This window comes from Excalfactoria chinensis, chromosome 1 (genome assembly GCF_039878825.1).
Source record: "Excalfactoria chinensis isolate bCotChi1 chromosome 1, bCotChi1.hap2, whole genome shotgun sequence".
NCBI classification, from domain to species: Eukaryota; Metazoa; Chordata; class Aves; order Galliformes; family Phasianidae; genus Excalfactoria; species Excalfactoria chinensis.
In genome coordinates, this window is record NC_092825.1 from 63,426,334 (window position 1) to 63,447,536 (window position 21,203).

Below are 21,203 nucleotides of genomic sequence, written 5' to 3' on the forward strand. Positions count from 1 at the left end.
AGTTCCTGCTGTTCATTGTCTAAGTTATAGGTGCATGTGTGCATTTAATATTTTACTGTCACATATTTAGTTGAAATTTTGTAGAAGTCAGAGTCAGAAGCATGAAATAACTTTGAATTAGGTGAAAGTCCTGTAATTAACTGAGAAAACTGGCGTTTGGAAGAAAATAGAGTTGTTGCATAGTAGTTCAGCCTTGTTTGTTCTGCATGAAATGATGTGCATGTAGCCTTTGTAAGATGATAACTTAAACAGTTCGGTTCCCAAACAGTGAAAGGGGTTTACAAGTTTTGGAAGAAACTCTGTATGACCAAAAATTCAATTTTTTTTTTATATGCCATTAATCTATACTGAATACAGAGCAAAATAAAAACAGTATTTTAAACTCCTTTCAATTGTTTAAAAATGTTTACGAGGTCTTTGCAACGTTTTTACAACGTATTTTGCTATGGTTAAAATGCTGTGTTATTAACGAGGTGTCTTGAAGGAAGAAATGTGGAATATTCTGCTATCTGGGGAAAAAGAATAAATGATTTTAATTACAAATCCTGAATACCTGAGCTACTTATGTAGAGCCTGTGTATGTTGTTGAAAACAAAATCAGCTGCATCTATGAAATAGAAGTGAATAGCTGCTATTTTGAGTCAAGTGGATGATTCTCTTTTCATTTCTTGTGTTGTCCATTGCTAAGAGAGGATCGCCTCATAGGTTCTGTAGAAGGCGGGTATGTTCTTCAACATTGTGTGACTCTTTGTAGCTTTTTTTTATTGGTATTGAAGATTTCTAAGCAATTATTTCTAATCTTTTGAATTTCTTTGTGAGGTTTTTTTAGATTTCTTTGGAATCTTGCTTATGCAGGAATTTTGTATATTACGTTTTTCTTTCATTTTAAAGCATTTATCAGATATACTTGGCTTAGCTTATATTTTGCATGTTCATACATTTCAGTTATAATTTCTCTTTTAAATACAAATCCATAGCTTTGCTTTTAATGCTGTAGCTTGGAGGAAAAAAAAAATGATCTTCAAAAAGATCCATTTCTCTCTCTTACCTTTTTTTTCCTAACATTTCAGACGTTTCATGGCTTATCGATTATTTCTTCAGGAAGCTTCTTAAAAACAATTAAGAATGTAGAATCAGTACAGTTAACGTATATCTGGAATTTGAATTGTTTGCAAATTACTTTGGTAAAATATGTACTGTATACTGCCAAGTTGAAGAAATACCATAAAATGAGGTGGAAACATGTTGAATTTGTTACTAATTCTGAGATGATCAGTATGTAGCAAAGCAGGAAAACTGTTAATTGACACACAAAAAATGGCTCCTGTTGTCCTTCTGATAATTGTATGTTGGATTTGTTTTTTGTTGCTCTTTTCCTCTTTCAGATACTTAGAATGAATCAGAAGGGTGGGGGAGAAGCACTGAGCTCAAAATGTCTTTGACACTCAGAAGAATATTTTGTCTGTTTCACTGCTCCACACGTGCATAGTGCATTGTAGTTACCTGTGAGGATTATTTAGGGGAGCACTTAGGCAAAGAGTAAAATTGATATATTACATTGCCACATGTGATGAGCACATAGTAAGCTTTCGAATATTAGAGCACATGGATAGTTCTAAGGCATGTTTTATAAACGGTTCATTTAACTGGGTGTCTCATCAGCTTTTTTAATCAAATATGTGTTAATCTGTTACTTAATAACGTGAATTGGAAATCAGAAGAGATTGTGTTAGAAGAATTATCTTAATGGTTACTTTTTTCCTGGGAAAGTACACCAGCCATGGAAAATGTGTACATGTGTTGTTTAATATAAATATATTTTTAGCACTTCACAGGATCCCTGTTGACTGCAAGTGTTAACTGTATGACACAGCTACCTTTCTGTGTCCTTCTGCTTAGAAATGTGTATTGCCTCTGTCAGTAGGCAAAAATTAGCTTGTGTCTGTTTTTGCAGATGCAGTCAAGCACTGCTCTTGATTGTAAATCATGTTTCTTTCAAACTCAACTTGGACAAATGTTGTTACTCCTCCGTATTTGCATTCTGCAAGTGCTTGAGAGATCTTTATTGATGCCTTTACAAAGCAGAGATCCACTGATATTCATCTGTGAAGAGCACTGCTGGATCACTGTTGTGTTACAACGCAGTTCTCTCTCTGATTCTTTTTGGCTGCTCTGCTGACCTAAGCAACTTCTCTTTCCAGTGACTTCTTACTCCTATCCAGCCCACCCCTCAGTTCATTTGAAATAAAAATTACGAGATATTTTGGCCATCTGGTGTAAAGGCATAGCAAACATGTCTAGAAAAGGTAACTCAAATTGGAAATCAACAGTATTTTGGTATGGATGAGATCACTACTCGGGCTCAGTGTATCTATCAGCATCACAGGCTTTACCTGAGGGAGTGGTACCATGGTAGGAATAAGGGAATGGCTGGATAGAAGGCTGAGAACTGCTTTCCTGGCACTAGCACCAGTGTGTGTGTGTGTGTGTGCGTGTAGCCTTGTTCCATGTGCTTTTCCATTATTTTTTTGTGTAATGTATGTAAATGCAGTTTGAATACTAGCAATACATGTATGTATGCACACAAGTGTTTTAAGGCACTGTATTAAACATGGCAATGACTTTCTTGTAACCTCATCAAGCTTTCTCCAAATGTGTGTAGTTCCAAGGGTTAAATCAATGATTTACTTGTTTGAGAGTCCATGTAGTCAATAACTGAGAAATGATGTAGCGAATTGGAATCGCAGAATATGCTGAGTTGGAAGGGATCCATAATGATCACTGAGTCCAGCACCCAATTTACCTTTTAGTATTGGTAAAAATAGTTGGCTGTCTTCAGTTGTAGCTTGAAAAATTAAGGTCATCTTGTCTTCATACAGGGGAAGATTCTGTGTTTGTGCCACCTTATCCACTGCAAAGTACAGGAATGGTGGAAATTTATAATACACAACTATGGCATCTGATTCAAAGAAAATCTGTTTTCTATGCAACAAGAATGGTTTTAAACTTCTTGAAGTATTACAGATCACCACGTGTAGTTGAGTCTGGGTCTTGTGGTATGTTGAGTAATATGATAAGAAATAAACCCTTCTGAGGGAGCTTGGGGAAAATAGAAATAAAAGGCTGTTGTAAGTAACAGCCATACGTGCATCAGAGGGAGTAGGACACTTTGTCAGTGGAGTAAGAGCATGTGTGAGTACTTCAGTGAGTTCTTAAGAGTTGTTTCTGGGTGAAATTAATTTAGAGGGCATAGGCCTAATTTTAGCATATTAGATATGCAATAACGAATGCATCTGAGTGTACTGATTGAGACAAAATGATGCTGTCATTTATTCCTAGTTTGTAAACTAAGCAGGCTGTGTGTCTGAACATATTACAGTTACTTGCTGTGTGAGGCCTTACAAAAATGTGTGAAGTAGCTTCTGTATACAGATTAATAAGCATTTGATTTCCTTGTACTTTAGAGCACAGAGTGAAAGCATTTACTTTGTTCACTACATACACTAAGCATAGCTTAAGAGTCAATATATGTATATTTCATAGATAGCATGCATTGAACTTTCTATAATCAGTTTCTACAGTTCTAAGAGAACTAGTTATTCATTTTTTAACATTGCTAATGCAGGATAACTATTCAGGGGACACAGCAAATGTATGTTTGCTGTATACGTATGTATTTAGTATATTTTTAAGTTATGCATAATGGCTGTCATGGAATTACACAGGAGAAAAAATATTATCACTGTGTTGTGAGTCACTGAACAGTTGACAAAGCTGTACTGGAATTTGTACACATTATCCGTTTGTAAAGATCATCCAGTCCAACCGTTCACCTATTACCAATAGCTGCCACTAAACCATGTCCCTCAACACAACATCCAGTTGTTCCTTGAACACCCCCATGGTCGGTGACTCCACCACCTCCCTGGGCAGTCCATTCCAGTGCCTGACCACGCTTTCTGAGATGTAATACTTCCTCATGTCCAGCCTGAATCTCCCCTGCTGCAGTTTGGGAATAGTTTCAATGGAGTCACCCTGGGTTGACAGTATTGTTATTGATGACAAAATTTGCCACAGTTCTGAAATCCTGTAAAAGAAGTGAAAATGCAGAAAAAAATGCCTTGGATTTTTGCTCAAAAGGCCTTTCATGCCATGTATTGCTGGAAGAACCACGGTCCTCATTTAATTTGCAGCATGTATACTGTTAGGTGGAATCTCAGTTGCACTGTACTGGAAGTGCTTCAATTATGTGAGAAAGGAATGTGTGCTGTACTTTCTCTCATATACAGTTACGCTGTTTATTTTATCCATTCACCACAACACAAACTGTGATTGCATGATTTGTCTTTGTATTTTTGCCTCTCTGTTGAGAACTGCTGAACACTAACCTGTCACCTTTCCCCCCATAAATATGCTATAGAGTGTGTAATGCTGTAGAAAATAAAATCTTCCCATTTTGGGGTTCACCACATTTGAATATGAAGGATTTTGTCATGTATTTACATGACAAATCGCTATTTATTTCTCAATGGCCTTTTGTATGAACATTTTCAGGCTGTCGCAAAAACTTATTAATAACTGTTTTCAATTATGAATTTGTAAAACTCATTTAAACAAATGAAATTGGAAGTGAATTTCCTTGGCTTAAGAACTTAGTTGCATTTCATAGAAGGCTTACGCTTTATTCCAAAAAGTGAATGTTTACTTCTTATCTTTAGAGCTTATGACACTCACAGAGCAATCTGCTAATATATTTGTAGATGTGTCCTCCTGTTCCTCCACTTTTCTTACAAAACTGCAGTTAGCTTTACCCTGTTCTTCGGGATCGAACTGCATTCAGATGTAACAGTAAGCCCTAGAAAATGGAGAAAAAGTAATCCTTTATTTTTTATCAACCTACATACTTTGGTTGTTTAGTTGCCTTCTTAAAGGCAGACCGATAAAAGCTCTGTTAACTCAAACGTGTAAGGCTTTGATTACTAATTAATACTATGTTAGGATGCAACTCTATGGGGGAAAAGTATTATTACAATTTTAGAATAACTCTGCTTTTCTTACACTGTTGGTATGTGAGGATGTATGGTTACACAGTGCCTAGTAAGCCTGAAGGATACGTTTGGCCCTCTGTAACTGCTTTATTTGTATTTCAGGGCAATGACCAGTTCACTGCATGTTTAGTGGCAATTAGTGGTAGTTGATGAACAGTCATTTGATGTTTGTTTTTAATTGTGACAGGAATTTCCATTTTTTACCTTGACGGCCTTTCCACCAGGCTTCCTTATCCACGTTGGCGGCGTTGTTAGTGCCCGTTCTGTGAAGCTCTTGGATCGCATTCACAATCCTGGTACGTTGACACTATACATCTTGCCTAAGTTCTATCGTGATGACCATGTACTTCTTATCCTTAAAGTGTTATGAGGTAGTACTATTTTTATTATTACAAATGTGTTCTAGCAGTGTACACTAAGAATAATTATTAAAGCTTGAAAAATAGTAGGCTCTCAGATGGTTTGTCTTCAGTGAGAAATCCCTCGTCAAGTTAGTGGAATTCTAAAGTATGTGGGATCCAGTAACTTCATATCAAGAACTGTCTTTGAATTATGGAGACTTCAGTTATTTTTTGGCTACTTCTGAATATTAAAGCATGATGCAAGTTTTCCTTTCTAACAAAAATCAGATGAAATACTTATATATAGTTAGAAATGTTTTCTAATGTTTAGCTCTTTGAAATCCTTAAGACTAATCTCTGCATTCTAGCTCAATATGTGTTTTTAATCTTAGTTGGTAAGACCTTTAGAGTGATATATTTTTACATAAAATACATATACAGAACAGTTTTTAAATGTTTTTGTTTAATATTAGCTTGGGAACTCCATTAATGGAACATGCATTTTGCATGTCGCTGAAATCAACATTGTGAGACTCTGAATACTTTTGATGTTATATTAACTGAGACAAGTAGAAATGCTCTGTAAGAAGTTGGAGTTAAAGAGTGCACTTAAAATGTAAACAGATAAGAGAGTACAGCTATACAGTAGCACTTGTAGTAGTTTTGCATGCACTGGCCAGGAGTAATAAAACATTAAAAATAAAATAAAAAAAAGAAAACCAGAAATCTTTCCCCTTTCCCTCAGGGCAGGTGATTCTTGAAGCAGGAAGATTGTTCCTGGATTAAACTGATAATATGAAATTAAATCCCAGACTTGATTTGAATTCAATTGAACTACATTAGGAAATTTTCAAAGCATCTGAGTGCAGAATGTTGTTCTTTTTTTTCCCCTATTTGTAAGCTTTTATTTATGAAGTAGAGAGAATATTAAGAGTGTTAATATTAAGAATACAAAGAGTAATGTCGATGTGTAATTTGTTCTTTTCCAATGCAAATTTGTCTCAAGCTGTCTGTATTTTGACATGTATGATACAGATATGACGTATCGTGTACAGATTACATTTATGATACAGAGCACTTTTGTGTGAAATTTACTATATGATAAGACAATGAAAAAACCTGAAAGCAGGAAAAAAATGTAAAATAGAAATGCACATTTGCAAAGTTAACTGACTTCTTGCAACTTTAAGGTGGTTTTTTTGTGTGATTTTTGTATTGCTCCTGACGAGTGTATGTAACATAAATGATACTTCAATCTTGCTATATTGCAAACAAATGAAAACTGAAAAAGGAGAGTGAAGGGACGTGCCAGTGGGAGGGAAGGTGAACGAGTAGGAAAAAAAATATCTGATGTGGTGATGGTCATACAAAGCATTTGAGTCGTGTTTATAAATTAAATTACGTAAGTTGGCAAGTGAATATGCAGGAAATTATAGAAGACGGAAAAAAAGACTAAAAGAGGTTGTTTGAGAACTTACCAATTACACATTAATTGCTATTTATTGTACACTTTGATCACGCCTAGTGCTAGATTGCTATAGCATGCTCCTTTTTTCCCTTTCTATTTCAGCCTCTTATTAACTCTGCTGTCTGTGTCTTTCCAGTTCCTGTGGAGTGATGTTGTCAATTGTGTTCTTGTTGGTAGTTTTTTTTTTCACTATTCTGCTCCTATAACTGATCTACTAATTTGCTGTTTTGAACTCAGCCTTTGTCGGAATTATGGGTAACACAAGATCATACAAACTGCTAGACTGGAATAGTTTCAATTCAGGTATTTTACTAGTCATTCAGTACTACATACGCTGACAGAAATTATGGCAGCTCAGTGAAGTTCTTAGATATACTGTAGGATATTAATTAGGTTAATGCTTCAAATTTAAATCTGTTTAACGGTAACATGCCTCAATGTCTTGTTCTAATGTTGTTAAAGGCTTTCTTTAAAATTGCAAAACTTTGTTCTAGTATAAAATAGTATTCCTAAGATTAATATTATACTAATCTGAAAAGCCTTTGGTCTAGAAAACAAGTAAGCTGAGTAGAGAGAATGGATTCTGATTTTACACAACTGGGATCGTGTCAAATGTTATTTTTATTTTTATTATTATTTTTGCTGTTCTTTTATTTTGCATGATCTTGCACTTTCTTTAATAATGGCTGTACTTCTCCTAATTTCAGGAAGTCAATGAATATGTTTATTCTGAATATTAGGCATAAAGTATGCTGAAAGCCAGAAAAATAGTCTTAAGAAGATGGTCTTTTCTGGGAGGGTAGTGTGTAGTCTAGAATGTGCTGGTTCATAAATCTTGTGTTTTAAGATAGAATTATTTTGCAAGTTTTACAGCAGAATTCTTTAAGCTTTTAAATCTCTTTAAAACTTAATGTGAAAAAGCCCCAGTGTTCTACTTTTTATGCTGTTTTAGGGATTAAAGTATGTACCATCTTTATACAACTCCAGAGGAAATGGAAGAGTTATGGTGCAGTATAAAGTGCTGGCCTCTTATAGGGTGAAATAAAACCAATCTCCTTTTTCAAACATTCCCTTTCTTCCCTCTGGAAATACAAAATGGTGTAGAAGAAGAAGAGGTGTAACTTCTATACTTGTAATACCCAAGTCAGTGAAGCCTGCCAAGCATTGATGTTTTTAAAACTGACACATTAAAAGGCAAAAAGGTGACTTTGAGGGCTTTGTTTTCCCTCGGAGTCAAACTTGACTTCCTGTTACTGAACTGTTGCATTGCACATCTGTATTTGTCTTTGGAAACTGCACACAGTCATGATCCAAACTTTAGTTTAATTATCTATATACGTTTTTTCATTTTACAGATAGTTCAGTTACAGGTAGTATGTGAAACCATTGGCAAATTTTTGTGTTTTTGTTTCTTCCCACATTAAATGTCCTGGAACATCAGAATCAGGAGGTTTTATGGCTTTTTTGTCTGTTTTATTTTTGTTTATTTTCTTGTTATAAAGTAGAATCTTTGAATTTGAATTTCCATATGAAAATAATGTTATGAAATTTCCAGATTTATTATTGGTGTAGCATAGCCTGGTTCAAGGTGTTTTGTGTTATTATGGAAATGTTATTAGAATAATTGAGCAAATTAATTGTGTGCTGACTCTAAACTGGATTAAACTAGGCTAGAAAGTGATCCAGTAATGTAAGCCTACAAAACTAAAGGCCTGCTAGTCATGAATTCATTTCAAAACAGTGACCTGAATTCTTTAGAGGTGAGAGAAGAATGAAGATGCATTTCTATTATATGCATTTATACCCAGAAGTGTTGGTTATGCAGAAATTCAGGAGTAGAGGAACCTAAATTGAGCACTCATTTTAGAGTTAATACTTCCCTGAGGGCCAGAGCTGTCTGTATTTCTGTTGCCTTGATACGTGTCAGCAGCTCTCTACTGAACAGTCTTGATTTATCTTACTGGTCAGGGACTGAGCGAGTCATGTTCACGTTTATTGGTTTTTCATTGCCAGGGTTGTTGCTGAACAAGAAGAGTGAAGGAATACAGTAGATCAGGTGTTGTATATGATGTACGGTGGGCAGTAAATTTAGTAGTAGAGTTCAGCTGACATAGTTTAACTCTGTCTTAGACTGAAATAATGATGGTGTTGTGTAAATCTGCTACCTCTGAGAAATCTAAGATTTCTGTTCATCTCCCTCTCCCAGACATTTCTTGCCAAGTCTCTTGTTGCTTGGCCTGAAGGAGAGAAGAGGCTTTTAAGGGTTAAGGAAAACAGTACTATGCATTTACTTTATGTTCCTGTTAGCAAGGATGTAATCACCACTATAAGTTGGCTAAAATTATTTTCCTCTTAGAAATTGTTCAAGCTTCATTTAAGCTTGTCAGTGAACTTGTGTACAGACATTAAAGGATATGGAAGGAAACTCATTTTCTTTCTTTGCTAGTGGTCAGGAGGTTGTTTATATAATTGTGTAAGATACAGCAACAATTGATGAAAAGTAGCAAAGATTTGAGCATACTTGAAAATCAAATGTGGAAGTAAGGACTGGCTTGAATTTGATGAAGGGAAAATAAACTTATTAAAATATATATTGTGTATAGTTAAATGACATAATTCTTAGGTGTTTGTAAAGCTAAGAATAAGCAATGGTCAAGATGAATCTGCAGTATAAATGTAGAGAGGCAAGAGCTCAGATTTATGGAAACAAGGGCACTACTGGATTACCTTTCTGTGGTATCCTGGAAAAGGATGTTAAAGATGTGTTGAAAATACAAAAGTGTGAAAGGAGTTCTAGGTCCAGAAGTCTGGATCTTTGGTAGTTTTTCCTTGAGGTTAAATAGAAGAAAGGTTCCTAAGCAAGTAAAAGAAATTTGTTCAGTAGATACGACTTTCACATACAGTCATTTCATAGACTAACATATCCAGTATACTCAAGTAATTACACTTTTAAGCTCCTGCTTCAGGGAGCTGCTCTAACAGTGCTACTTTGGCTCCAGCAGTCAGAAACGTGAAAGGAAAAAAGATTGTTAAAGTAATTCCCATGGCTCTTCTGAGCTCCTTGTGTGATAGTCCTGACCTGTTATTGGAGTGTGAAATTCACCAGAGTACTTGTTTCTTACATGGGAAAAGGCAAGAGGGAAGCTTGAAATGTTTTGATTCTGAAACTGAATGCTTTTCTGTTGCAGAAATACAAACATACAGTGCAAATTACATTTCCTATTGCTATTTGGAGTGGTGATGTGGTATAGTTGAAAAAAATGCAATAGGAGATGTCGGAATGTTTTCATTATAGTCTAAAGTGGCTGTTGTTCAGATCTATTCAAAAAAAAAAAGCAGAATTTCAAGTTTGACCTCTAGCTTTTTCTTGAAGAATTTCCAGATTGACTTGTAACACGTCAGTGTGCATTGATAGATTAATGGTACAGTGGTTGTCAGGGGGGTTTTCTGAATGAGGGAGGATGAATAAGAGCCACATGGTGTCTGAACGAATCTTCAGCTTTTCTTTCTTTATTAACACATGTATTAACTTAGAATGTTTATCAGTAATATTTTACTCTGATTTTTTTGCTCTGAAATGTTTATTTCAGAGGAGTGTGTATTTCCAGATGTTTTTTGCGATGAATGTGAATGATTTTGGAATATTCTCTTTTGAAGTAGATGCACCCTTAAATTAAGGAAATAATTTCCTTTGTACCACATGTGTGATTTTTCATTCAGAATGTTTTGAGCAGATATCTGTGTAATTGAACAGAGGTTCACCACTGTCAGTGTCTGTAGAAGACTATTCTGCTGTTCTCATAAAGATTTATATATTAACACATTTTACACTTAAAGTCCTTTTTTTTTATAAATCTTTGCCCTAATACCAAGTGCTGCTATTTAGTTTGTTTTAGTTGATCTAAAAATCTCTGTAATTTGGTTAATGATGTGAGAGTCAGCATAGCCTTTTCTTGCACAGATGCTTCAATGCAGCTATTGCTTATTACACCACTGTGGTTTGAACTGGTAGTAGATGAGAACCGTGGTCTTGAAGAAAATTGTTGTTGCAGATCACTTGTTCTAATTTCAAAACATGAGCTTTGACTAAAACCATTATCTTGATATCATGGTTTTCCTTCATGGTTTATGATGAGTTTTGGTCGGCCTTATGCTGTGCCACTTTATGATTGGAAAGACACAGTTGTACAGTTATTTACTTTATCCAGGGTGTATTAGAAGAAAACTAGAACGATGCTAGTTGAAATGACACCTTCCTAAATACTACAGACAACAGACAAACATTTGTATTTGTAAAATGCTGACAGAGTTTTAGGAAACTGGAATCTAAGTTGCAGATTATACAAGTTCTAACTGACCTTTGCAGGGTAGTAACGACAGCAGTATGTAAATGTTAATGGATAAGATCCATTTTTCTGAGCTGAATTAGGAGCAACAGCACTTCTCTTCCTCCTTAGTTTGGATACTATGTTCTTCAGTACACCATGCTTCTCATCCAAAAAAAAAAACCAAGTTTTTTTTCCTCATTCACTTTGTAGTTAAAATCCTGCCAGACACTGAAATCTGCCTTTGATCTTCTGCAGAACTATTTTCAGTGTTTTCTGTAACTTTGGAGTTGTTTTGTCTCCATGCAGTCTCGTTGAAGTCCTGTAGGAGAGACTTACTGGATTCAGAAGTGTAGGGAGGGTTCTTCTGCCAGTTTGTCTAGCAAAACCAGTAACACGTGGTTGTGAAGGTACAGGAGTACAGGATGTGGAAGATCTCTGTATGTAAAGGACAAAGCTTGAGGAGTGTAAACAGTGACTAGGAAATGTAGGGGCAATATGAATTTCTGCCAAATAACATCATCTTATTTCTGCTCTTCAGTGAGGTAATTTGTCTGCATGGCAGCCAGCCAAAAAGCGGTAGTCTTGTCTGTGAACATCTGTGTTTGTTGAGAGTTTAACCTCTTGTTTTCTTTTGAAGTTGTCTGTGTTTCTTTCAGTTGACTGTATGAGATAAAATAACTTTCTTGCAAACTTTAAGTTTCCATGTAGTTGGACTTGCTTAAGACTTTAAAACACACCCATACTTCATTTTTTTTCATACTAGTTATTAAATAGACACAGTGTGGTTTTTAAAAATGTGCCTTATTTACAGCAGATTATCTCCAGTTTTGACTGACAGTCCCATCATTTCCAGATGTCCCTTGAAGATTGCTTGCTTTAAAATCAGTTGTATTTACTGTGCCTAAATGACAGAGCAACAGGTAGAAGTTAAAACGAGGAGTATCTTTATTACCTAGCAGCTCGTCAAAGTGGTATACTGTACGTGTTACTGTAATAGGATCAAATAAGACATTCCTTTATGGTATTTAGCGTCCCACTCGATTTGTTAGTAGAAGAACCTTGTGCACAGCTTTAAGGACTTCAGTGTTAGAGAATGAATGACTGACTGAGATGATAACTAAAGGTGACACAATTAGGCCCGACATACTAATATTCCAGAGACAATTTAGTTATGGTATTTGTCATTTTGTTATGCATGAACAGCATTTTTGAACCTTATAGTGCTAGGGAAGTATGGTGAGGATTAAACCTTTATTTGTAAGAGTTATCTTAATGATAGTTTAATTTTAGGTTTAATTTTTAATATGTACTGTAAAAAAACAGTATTGTTTTTAGTCTTCAAATGTGTTATCATTTGATTTGAGTTTTTTTAGTTGTATGACATGATAATTTCCTTTTCCTATAAACCCAATTACTACTGCCAGCTTGGTATGACAACGTTAAAAAAGAAAATACTTTAAGAAATGATACTCTTTTGCAGCACGTATTGAGCATGTAAGACCTTCAGCTATCATTAAAAGGAAAAGTTACAGGATCTATAAACTTTACAGCCCTGCAGTTAATCTTGGTAGCGTTTTTCAGCAGATTTGTTTGAACCAATATGGAAAATTCTTCCCTCAAAGATGATGTGTAAAGTCTAGACAAGGTTAAATTATGCTGTGATCAGTCCAAGTAATTCTTGCTTGTTTGTTCTGAAGATCAGTCACATAGCTTGCAATGTGTGACTAATAAACAAAGTGCAGAACAATGGAGACTTGGCTTTTTTTAGGGTAAAATTCCAATTACTGATTTTTTTTCATCTGAAATGTTCTGTTTAGATGTACAGAATTGAATTCATGTAGGTCACACAGTGAACAGTACACAATGCTAATTTTTTTGTGATGTCAGTCTAAGATTTAGGAGATGCTGATCTTCAGGTATCTGAATGTTTAAAATGTTCCATGGATTATTTGTTTGAGATTAGGAATAAGTTAGGAGTGCTTCAAGCCTGGGAATGTTAAGAATGTAAATTTGTTTACTAATGTAAGAGAGTTGGCTAATGAGAAGGTAAAGCAGGGTTCCAAGAGCCAGACTTTTGAATTAGGATTCTTATGGTTGTCTTTTAGGGATGAGGCAGTTAAAATGCATCAATCCATTTTAGAATTTCTGTATGGAAGTGTAATTCCATAGATTCCTTATTAAATTGCAAACGCATTCACCAAAGGAACAGAAGTTACAGAATCACATGGGTTGAAAGGGACCTCTGTAGATCATAGAGTCCAATTCCTCTGCTAAGACAAGTTCCCTGTGGAAGATTGCACAAGAAAGCATCCAGGTGGGTCTTGAGTATCTTGAGAATCTTGAGAGATTCCATCACTGCTCTGGGCAGCCTGTTCCAGTGCTCTGTCACTCTGCACAAAGTTTTCCTTATTCATTCCTTGTATGGAATTTCCTATTTTTCAGTCTTTGCCCATTCCCCCTGTCCTGTCACAGCACTACTGAAAAGAGCCTGGTCCATTTAATTCCCTCCTACACTGCAGATATTTATAAACAGTAACGAGATTCCTCCCTCAGTCTTCTCTAGGCTGAACAGGCTCAGATCTCTCAGCCTTTCATCTTAGAGGAGATGCTCCTAGCTCCAAGTTACTGAGACATTTAATTCTGTTTTATACTTAAAGCTACTCTTCCCCCCTTCCCCCCCTCCCCTTTTGTAGTAAAAATCAGTATTCTCCAGTCTTCTGGCAGTGATTTCAACAGGGTTTTCAACAGAATTTGGAACAAAGAATATTCAGGAGATGTAGTGGGAATGTTGGTAAGAAAACTTTGCTTCTCCATCTGGAAGTGGATCTTTATTAAATCTAACACATCCCAGTAGTGAGCCACCACTGAAAGGAGCAGTCCTGCTTTTCTCTACTGTTTCTTCCATGTAGTCCCGCAGTCTTGTGGTGACCATACTTGCAGAGTGAGTCTCTTGGCCTGACTACCCTGATGGAAGACTAGTCCTGCAAAGGAGTATTTTTGTGTTCAGTCAGCTAGCTGAAATGCTTTATCCTACAAATGTGTGAAAGTTGGATGCAGTTTTAATTATAGATGCTGCATCTTTGGTAATTGGAAAATTCCTTTGAGGTCAGCACTTAAACCTGTGTTTGTTCTCATTCAGCATTTGGGCTTGAGAAATGAGGTACATGCTGTCTGACCTCATTTCCTGTGCCAGGACAGCACTGACACAGTCCTGTTCTCTAGCCTGGACGTTTTATCTGTAGTTTTAAATTTTGTGGAAGTCTGCCATTTCTCTTTGTTGACAGGAATTCATTGCCTTTTGCATTATAGTTTTCATGTGTTCAATCACAATAATTTCTTCCTTTGGTTTCTGAATTTTTAAAAAAGAAAGAGTTTCATTTTCCCGTCTTTGTGTCATAAATAAACATAGGGACCAGTTTAAAGAGGAGGGGAAAAAATGCATGAAGTGGCTTTGAGAATGTATGAAAAGTTTCGGATTAGTCTTTGTCTGTTATAGAGTTAGTTATTTGTTACTTCAGTTTCATGTTTTAAGATATATGGGCAAGAAGATTTTTGTACACTTACTATTAAATAGTTTAGAAAGGTTATGGGAAATACATTAATTTATAGGATAGCCAGAGATCATGAAATTATACTTGCAGGGAGGTGAGTCTCCAGGGAAGGTGCTTGTAAACCTGACAAAGATATTTCTTAAAAGAAAAGGACAGCCCCCTAAAAAACCCAGTCTCACACCCAGAAAACAAAGCACACAGCTTCCCCTCTCTTTCCACCCTCCTTCCCTCCCCCCAGTATAAGCTGATTAATAGGTTGTAATGGAGAAGATTTGAGAATAAGAGGATAAGGAAGCTCTGTTTGCAGTATAAAAGCACAGCAGCTGTGCCCGTTCCTGCTACTTTGAGGTTATTAAGATGGAGGCCTCCTCAGGAAAGTGTGGATTATGACTCTATCTAGTGAAGGATTCAGAGTTTAAATTTGCTATCATTATTGCTATTTTTTGAGGTGCCAGGACAATAAATCATTTGTAGGTTGATAGAACTCACCGGTGTGATTGTACTTTTCATTTTGGAATGCTGTGTTGTAAATGGAAATGTTCACTAAATTTCAGTATGAAGTATTATGACGCACTGAAATGAAACCATACAGTTCCTACTTAAAGAGCTTTTCTGAGGATCTGCTTTTTGAGCATTTTTAATGTAGTAACTCTTATGTACATAACTCTTGTTTTAAAGATCTGTATGGACCTACCCTAGTGCTGATTCTGGTTAATTCTTGAAAGGCCTTGAAGACAGCCTCTTAACAAATAACTCCGGAAAGATGTTGCTTCTTGTGAATCAAAAAACATCTATGCTGTTAAGCATCATCCAGTTGAAATAAATCAACACTTTATTTTGAAGGAAATAAATAGGTAGTTTCTGGATCAAAAGAGCAATTGGGGCACCAAGTAAAGGTAGTGTTTGTAATTACTGAGGCTGTTAAATAAATATGGAAAAGTTTCAACTGGAGAGGGTTTGAGTTGGCACAATTTTTATAGAGAGCTGTTCTGTTCACAGCATTGTTTCTCAAGACTTTAACTCTAGAAACAGTGTGCTTTGCTTCTACTTTGTTATAAACATCATGCCAATTTTGAAGCATTAATGAAAGCAGGTTAGTATTCAGTCTTTGATTTCCAATAAAGAGTATGTAATAGCAGTGTAATTTTTGCAGACTTCCTTGTTTGGAGTTTAGATAAACCTTGCTATAAACTACTTGATGGATTTGCTAGAAAAGCTTGTGATTGAGTGCTATGTATGCTTGCCTTTTTGCTTCCACCTAGAATCCAGGGCCATTACTTTCTGTAACCATTTCAGTGAGCTGCCATAGTTTTCAGTCTGTACTGTCACCTGATCCAAGCATGCGCCAAAATACCCACCGTTTCTGGCTACTGTCTGCTGAATCTGCTTTGCAAACCCTTAGTTCTTAAGCTTTTGCCTTAGTGAAAAACAACAACAGACACTCATATAGAGTGTGCTGGACACATGCCATCCTGCTTCCCTAACTCCTCTAATTGTTTATGTAAATCCTTAGCTTTACTAAACTTGTAAATGCTACAATGGCATCCCCATGTGAAATTGTGTGGCTCGTGTCAAACAAGGCTGCTTGTGAAAATATTTGTCAGAAGAATTTGAATGCTACACATTGCACTGCATTCAGTGTTCTGTATCAAGTTATTACTGCGATGTCATAGTGTTTAATCTTAATTGTAGACAATCATTTTGTATTTTAATATGCAAAGGTAAGTTCGTGTAAATTGTGTGTGAATGTACAGTATTAATATACTGATTCATATTATTCCCTTTGTGGAAGGGAAAATACCGTGACTCAGTTGAATGTCTTAAAGGAGGCTGGGTCTTCTACTTACAAGCACTTGTTTATGCATGACCTTTTTGAACTTTCACAATGAGAATATGTTGGATTTTTTATTGTTTATATTTTGAAAGATATTGAGCCTGATCCTGTGAGCAACGAAGACAATGACTGGAAAATGGTTCTTATATTTAATAAGAATGAAAATCATCCATTGCATTACTATAGTTTGTTTTATTAATTCTCATGGTAAACAGATCCTTAGAGTAAAGGGTTAAATGTTAGTTGAGCAACCTCACAAGCGTATGCACTTTCCATTACGATAAGGCATTCTTGTAGGTAGGCTAGGTGAGAAAATTGTGTTAACACTCTTAAAAACTTGTTCTGAACTTTGATTTGAGTACTAAATTTCCTGTTGAAGAAAGTTATGTGTTTGTAATAGAGGTTGGGACCCGTCACTTCTCTCTCAGCCATTTCTGTTTACGTTGAGCATACTTGTTCTGTTGCAACATTTCATCTTGTTTCAGTTTTTCCTATGTCCACGTTCCATTTTAATATCATTTTCTTGCTTGTAATCTTGTTCTTCACAATGCTTCATTTGTTTACCCCATTGCTTCACTTGTTGCTCATTTTCAGCTCCTTCATCACAGCATCATTTCATTTGCACGTCTTTTAACAGAGAGGTCATTAGCAATATTTGCCAAATGGTACCTGAGGATGTGAAGAAAAAAACTAACAGTAATAATAAAATTAACTTTCCTTTGCCTACGTCTTTATGTCTGGGAAAAGACTGCAGTGGTCCATTTACATCTTCATTGCAGGTTTTTCTGTGAATCACAAAAATGTCAGCGGCTATTCCATCAGTGCTTACATCCAGCAGTCTGTGATCAAGTCCAATTGAGCAAGAAGTGTCTTGTGTGATCAGTGCTCCTGCTTTTTCTTCTTAGTTAAACCTTTCTTTTATAGAGAGAAACACATTAATAAGCAAACTTCTTGACTGTGATTGGATGGAGATGGAAAAATGTCTCTTTAGATCCATTTCTGTTCTACGAGGAAGAATTAGTGATGACATTTAATTGACTTGCTTGTGGTCTCACATCTTCCTGTAGCTAGCTTACCACATTTTGTCTGTCATTGTAGTCTTTGCCTTAAAATGTGTTTCCAAATTTCCTGTGGTTTCATAGTAAAGCTGCTGTCAACTGGTGGCAGCAAGGACAGCCTGTGCATTTCTGTACCTGAACACATGCAAAAGAAGATGCTTTGTGTGTACCAAAAATGGTTGTGAATGGTGAATGTGGGAAGTCCAATGCTGTGATGTGATGGGCTACTACTTCTGCACAACTCAGCTCTTGAAAGCTGGAAAGTGTGAGATCTAAATAGCAGGTACTGCAGCCATCTGAGTCTTGAGCACTTGATTTTTCCAGTCATCGAAACTGTTTCAATGCTGGTTTCATAGGCAAAATACAGTGCCTAGAGATTTTACTAGGAATGTATTGAAACCTGCTGAAGGTAAGCTCAGATAGAGACTAGCATGATCAATACAGTTCATGAAAATCCTTAGTCTGTTTTATGTTTTCGGTGTATATTTTTGTCTCAGTTCTTAGGAAGGTATTCCCTGATCACTGTATTTTTTTGTTGTCATTAGCATGTTTCTTAAAACAAACATTGGATTAGCTTTATTCTGCATACCCGAGCCTGCTGTTAGTACTATACTATGAGTGCACAAGCAGTAACATCTTAATGTAGATATGGTTGAATATCTAATCTATTTAATACAAACCTCTGTGCTTGCTTTTTAATCATTAAAAAATAATCATTAGTTTTAGAAAGCTGAAAGCCAAGTTCTGAATTAAAAGCTAAGGTGATATCACAGATGGATACATCTTGCTGTATGATGTTTTTGTTTCAGTAGGTTTCAAATTATCTGTATATCTGCATCTTCCATTTTTGTTCATCATGTTGTCAGAGCACGTAGTGTATGATACGGAATTATCATACACTATATTTACAAATATTCCCTATAGCACAAAAGTGCAGAAGTGGTTCCCAATGGTTCTCAGGTTTAGTATATTAAGTAATGTCTCATCAAGCAAATCCTGATGGCTGGGAGTTTCTATCCATGCCAAACGCAACTGATTCCACAGAAATTGTGTAAGAATCTATCTGTTCAGATCCTTTTGTAGTATCTGAGTGCCTACAGTTTGATATTGTTTTCTCCCTTGTTTTTTGTATCAACAGTTAACATAGTTTTCCATTTTGAAAGATGAAGCACTTTATAAACCTTAGGTTTGCTTAGTTTTAAACTGCATTTTTTTTACTTTATATGTTAAAAAGTTTGCAGGAATAGAACTTCAGTTTTGGGAAACTTATTTCTGAACTGTGTGAACTTATTCTAGTGATATTTTTTCTTTTGCATGTATTGTAGTTTTCAGGGTAAGGAGTTAGGGTATATTTAATATTTAGGATGTACCCCAGGTAAAGATGACAAGATAAAGAATCCATTTGGGGGGAAGGGGGAGGAAAGAAAAAAAGAAAAAGGTGCAGTCACCAGGATACTGAAGCAAAAAAGATGTTGACAAATATATAGTCAACATACTTCTTGCTCTTCTTTGTGTTGTTAATTTAAAAGTAGCTTAAAATTTGTACAGTTTGTTTTTATGAGTTAGAAGTGGTAAACTGAGAGCTTCAGAGCACTTTAACTGGTGATTCAGTCTTGAACAAATGGTTCTGGTTAACAATACTTCTGCTTGCAGTAGAAAAAATCGTTGAAGATTATTTCAAAGTTGTCAGGTGTATATCAATGTATTACTCTAAATACTGTTTCAATAGTAGTAGTAGTTGTTTTTCCATATTAGAGAAGGTCTTTAATGCTTTATTGCAAGTTGGATGCTCTTGTTAAATTATTGGAAACTGATAGTATGATCTTAGAGATGGTAGAGATTGAAACAGTATCTCCAGTACTTGGGTGTCTTGTGGACCACAACAAGAATGCAGTAATTTGTCAGAACAGTTCCATGAGGGATAAACAAGAGCATTAATGAAACATCCCTGCAGATGTTTGCTCAATGCTTGTAGTGTGACAGCTAGGCTTTAGAAAGTTGTCAGATAAAACACTTGAATATGAAAATTTCAACCTGTGAGATTAATTGCATGAAATTTTATGTTGACGTAGTGCGGAATAGTGAACTGATTTGTACTTTGTCTTTCAGATGAACCAGAGACACGAGATGCATGGTGGGCAGAAATCAGACAAGAAATAAAATCCCATGCCAAGGCATTGGGTTGTCATGCTGTAGTGGGCTACAGTGAATCAACTAGCATTTGGTAAATCATGATTTTTCAAAATGACACAGAAAACGTATTTCTTTTTCAGATTACAGATAGAGAACTGTTTCAACACAGTTGTCACTGTCTGCTAGGCCTACCTTGGAGAGAACGTGTTGAAGTAATTTCCTTAAGTTTCAGAATTGAGCTTAAAAAGTTAAACAGCCTGTCAGATTTTCTTTTTGTTAATGGGCTTTAGTTTGGCTTTCACTGGGTTTTCATTTATTTTCTAGTGAATATTATTGTTCTTATCACTGCTTTAAAAATAATGAAAATTCAATCCTGCATGTTTTGTTTTGTAGTAATAGTACTAATTTCGTTGAAGTTTTCTAAGCCTGATCTACTTGAAGTGGCAGGCTGGTACTTCAGTGGTAAACATCAAACTTGAGACACATGTTCTTTACTAAGGATGTATTAAATGTACATTAAAGGAAAACATGCTGCCTAATGCATAAGAATGCTTGAGGCGGAAATGTTTGTATTGCATTTCTTTCTAAAAAAAAATGCAGGTCATTATTTTCAAGTCTGTTAAGCTGCAGCTCTGCACTAGTCTTCCTGGAACGCAGTTTTAGAAAGCAGTAAGCTCCCCAGGCATGTGTCCTACTGAGGCCAAAATTTCTGTGCCTTATTGAACTCCTCTTTGCTAAAAAATGTATATTTTATGGCTTGATAATAATCTATGAGGAGTCTGGAGATGGGGATAAATGTATTAGAATTCATCCTGTTACAGCGTTAATATATAATTTTATTTTACTTCAAGTATTGGGCAAAACTACAGAGTTAGGCAGTTTGATTATTTCATTCATTTATTTCCTTTAGAAACTTAATGTATTTCAGTGTTTATTAGAGTTTCTCTGCTTACTTCTCAATTAATATTTATTCCATAAAGAGCAGAGCTCTGTCTGCTAGATGCGTTGTATAAAAATGATTCTGGAAAAAGAAGTGGCAAATAAAGAAGGCAAATATATCATTCTAGAAAATGTAGAAAAGCTGTTTTCTGTACTTTTTCCGTCATAGTATTTTAAGTACTGAATGTTACAGATTTGTTTCATATTTAACTGATTCAAATATGCTAAAAGATTTGTGATCCTGCTTTGCATTTCTGAGAGTTTTAACTCTTCCATATCAGGAGTGTGGTCAGTTACTTGACGTGCTCTATGTGCTATGATTATAGTTGTTGGTAGTTCTGCCACTTATATCTTCCAAGAAGCATCGTTGTCCGTGTTGTATTGTGAGTTCATTTTGAGAGTACATGTCTGTAAGATGATGACGCTCTCAGCTTCCACTTCACTTTGGTAAACAATTGTGCTTTTTCCTTTTTTTTTAAACACTTCTTTGCTTTTGTTGGATG

At 35.7% G+C, this 21,203-nt stretch overlaps 1 protein-coding gene across 27 annotated transcripts in view; it reads left to right on the forward strand.

Moving 5' to 3' along the window:
* Positions 1-21,203, forward strand: part of C2CD5 (C2 calcium dependent domain containing 5) — a 64,892-nt gene that overhangs the window by 19,929 nt on the left and 23,760 nt on the right. For 11 of the 27 annotated variants that reach the window (XM_072361622.1, XM_072361524.1, XM_072361569.1 and 8 more), the window contains 2 exons: positions 5,236-5,344; positions 19,738-19,852. In XM_072361622.1, the coding sequence (XP_072217723.1) occupies positions 5,236-5,344; positions 19,738-19,852 (224 nt within the window). Of the gene's footprint in view, positions 1-688; positions 722-5,235; positions 5,345-7,094; positions 7,161-19,737; positions 19,853-21,203 lie in introns of all 27 variants that reach the window. The other 16 variants (XM_072361594.1, XM_072361461.1, XM_072361481.1 and 13 more) reach the window with 3 other exon arrangements.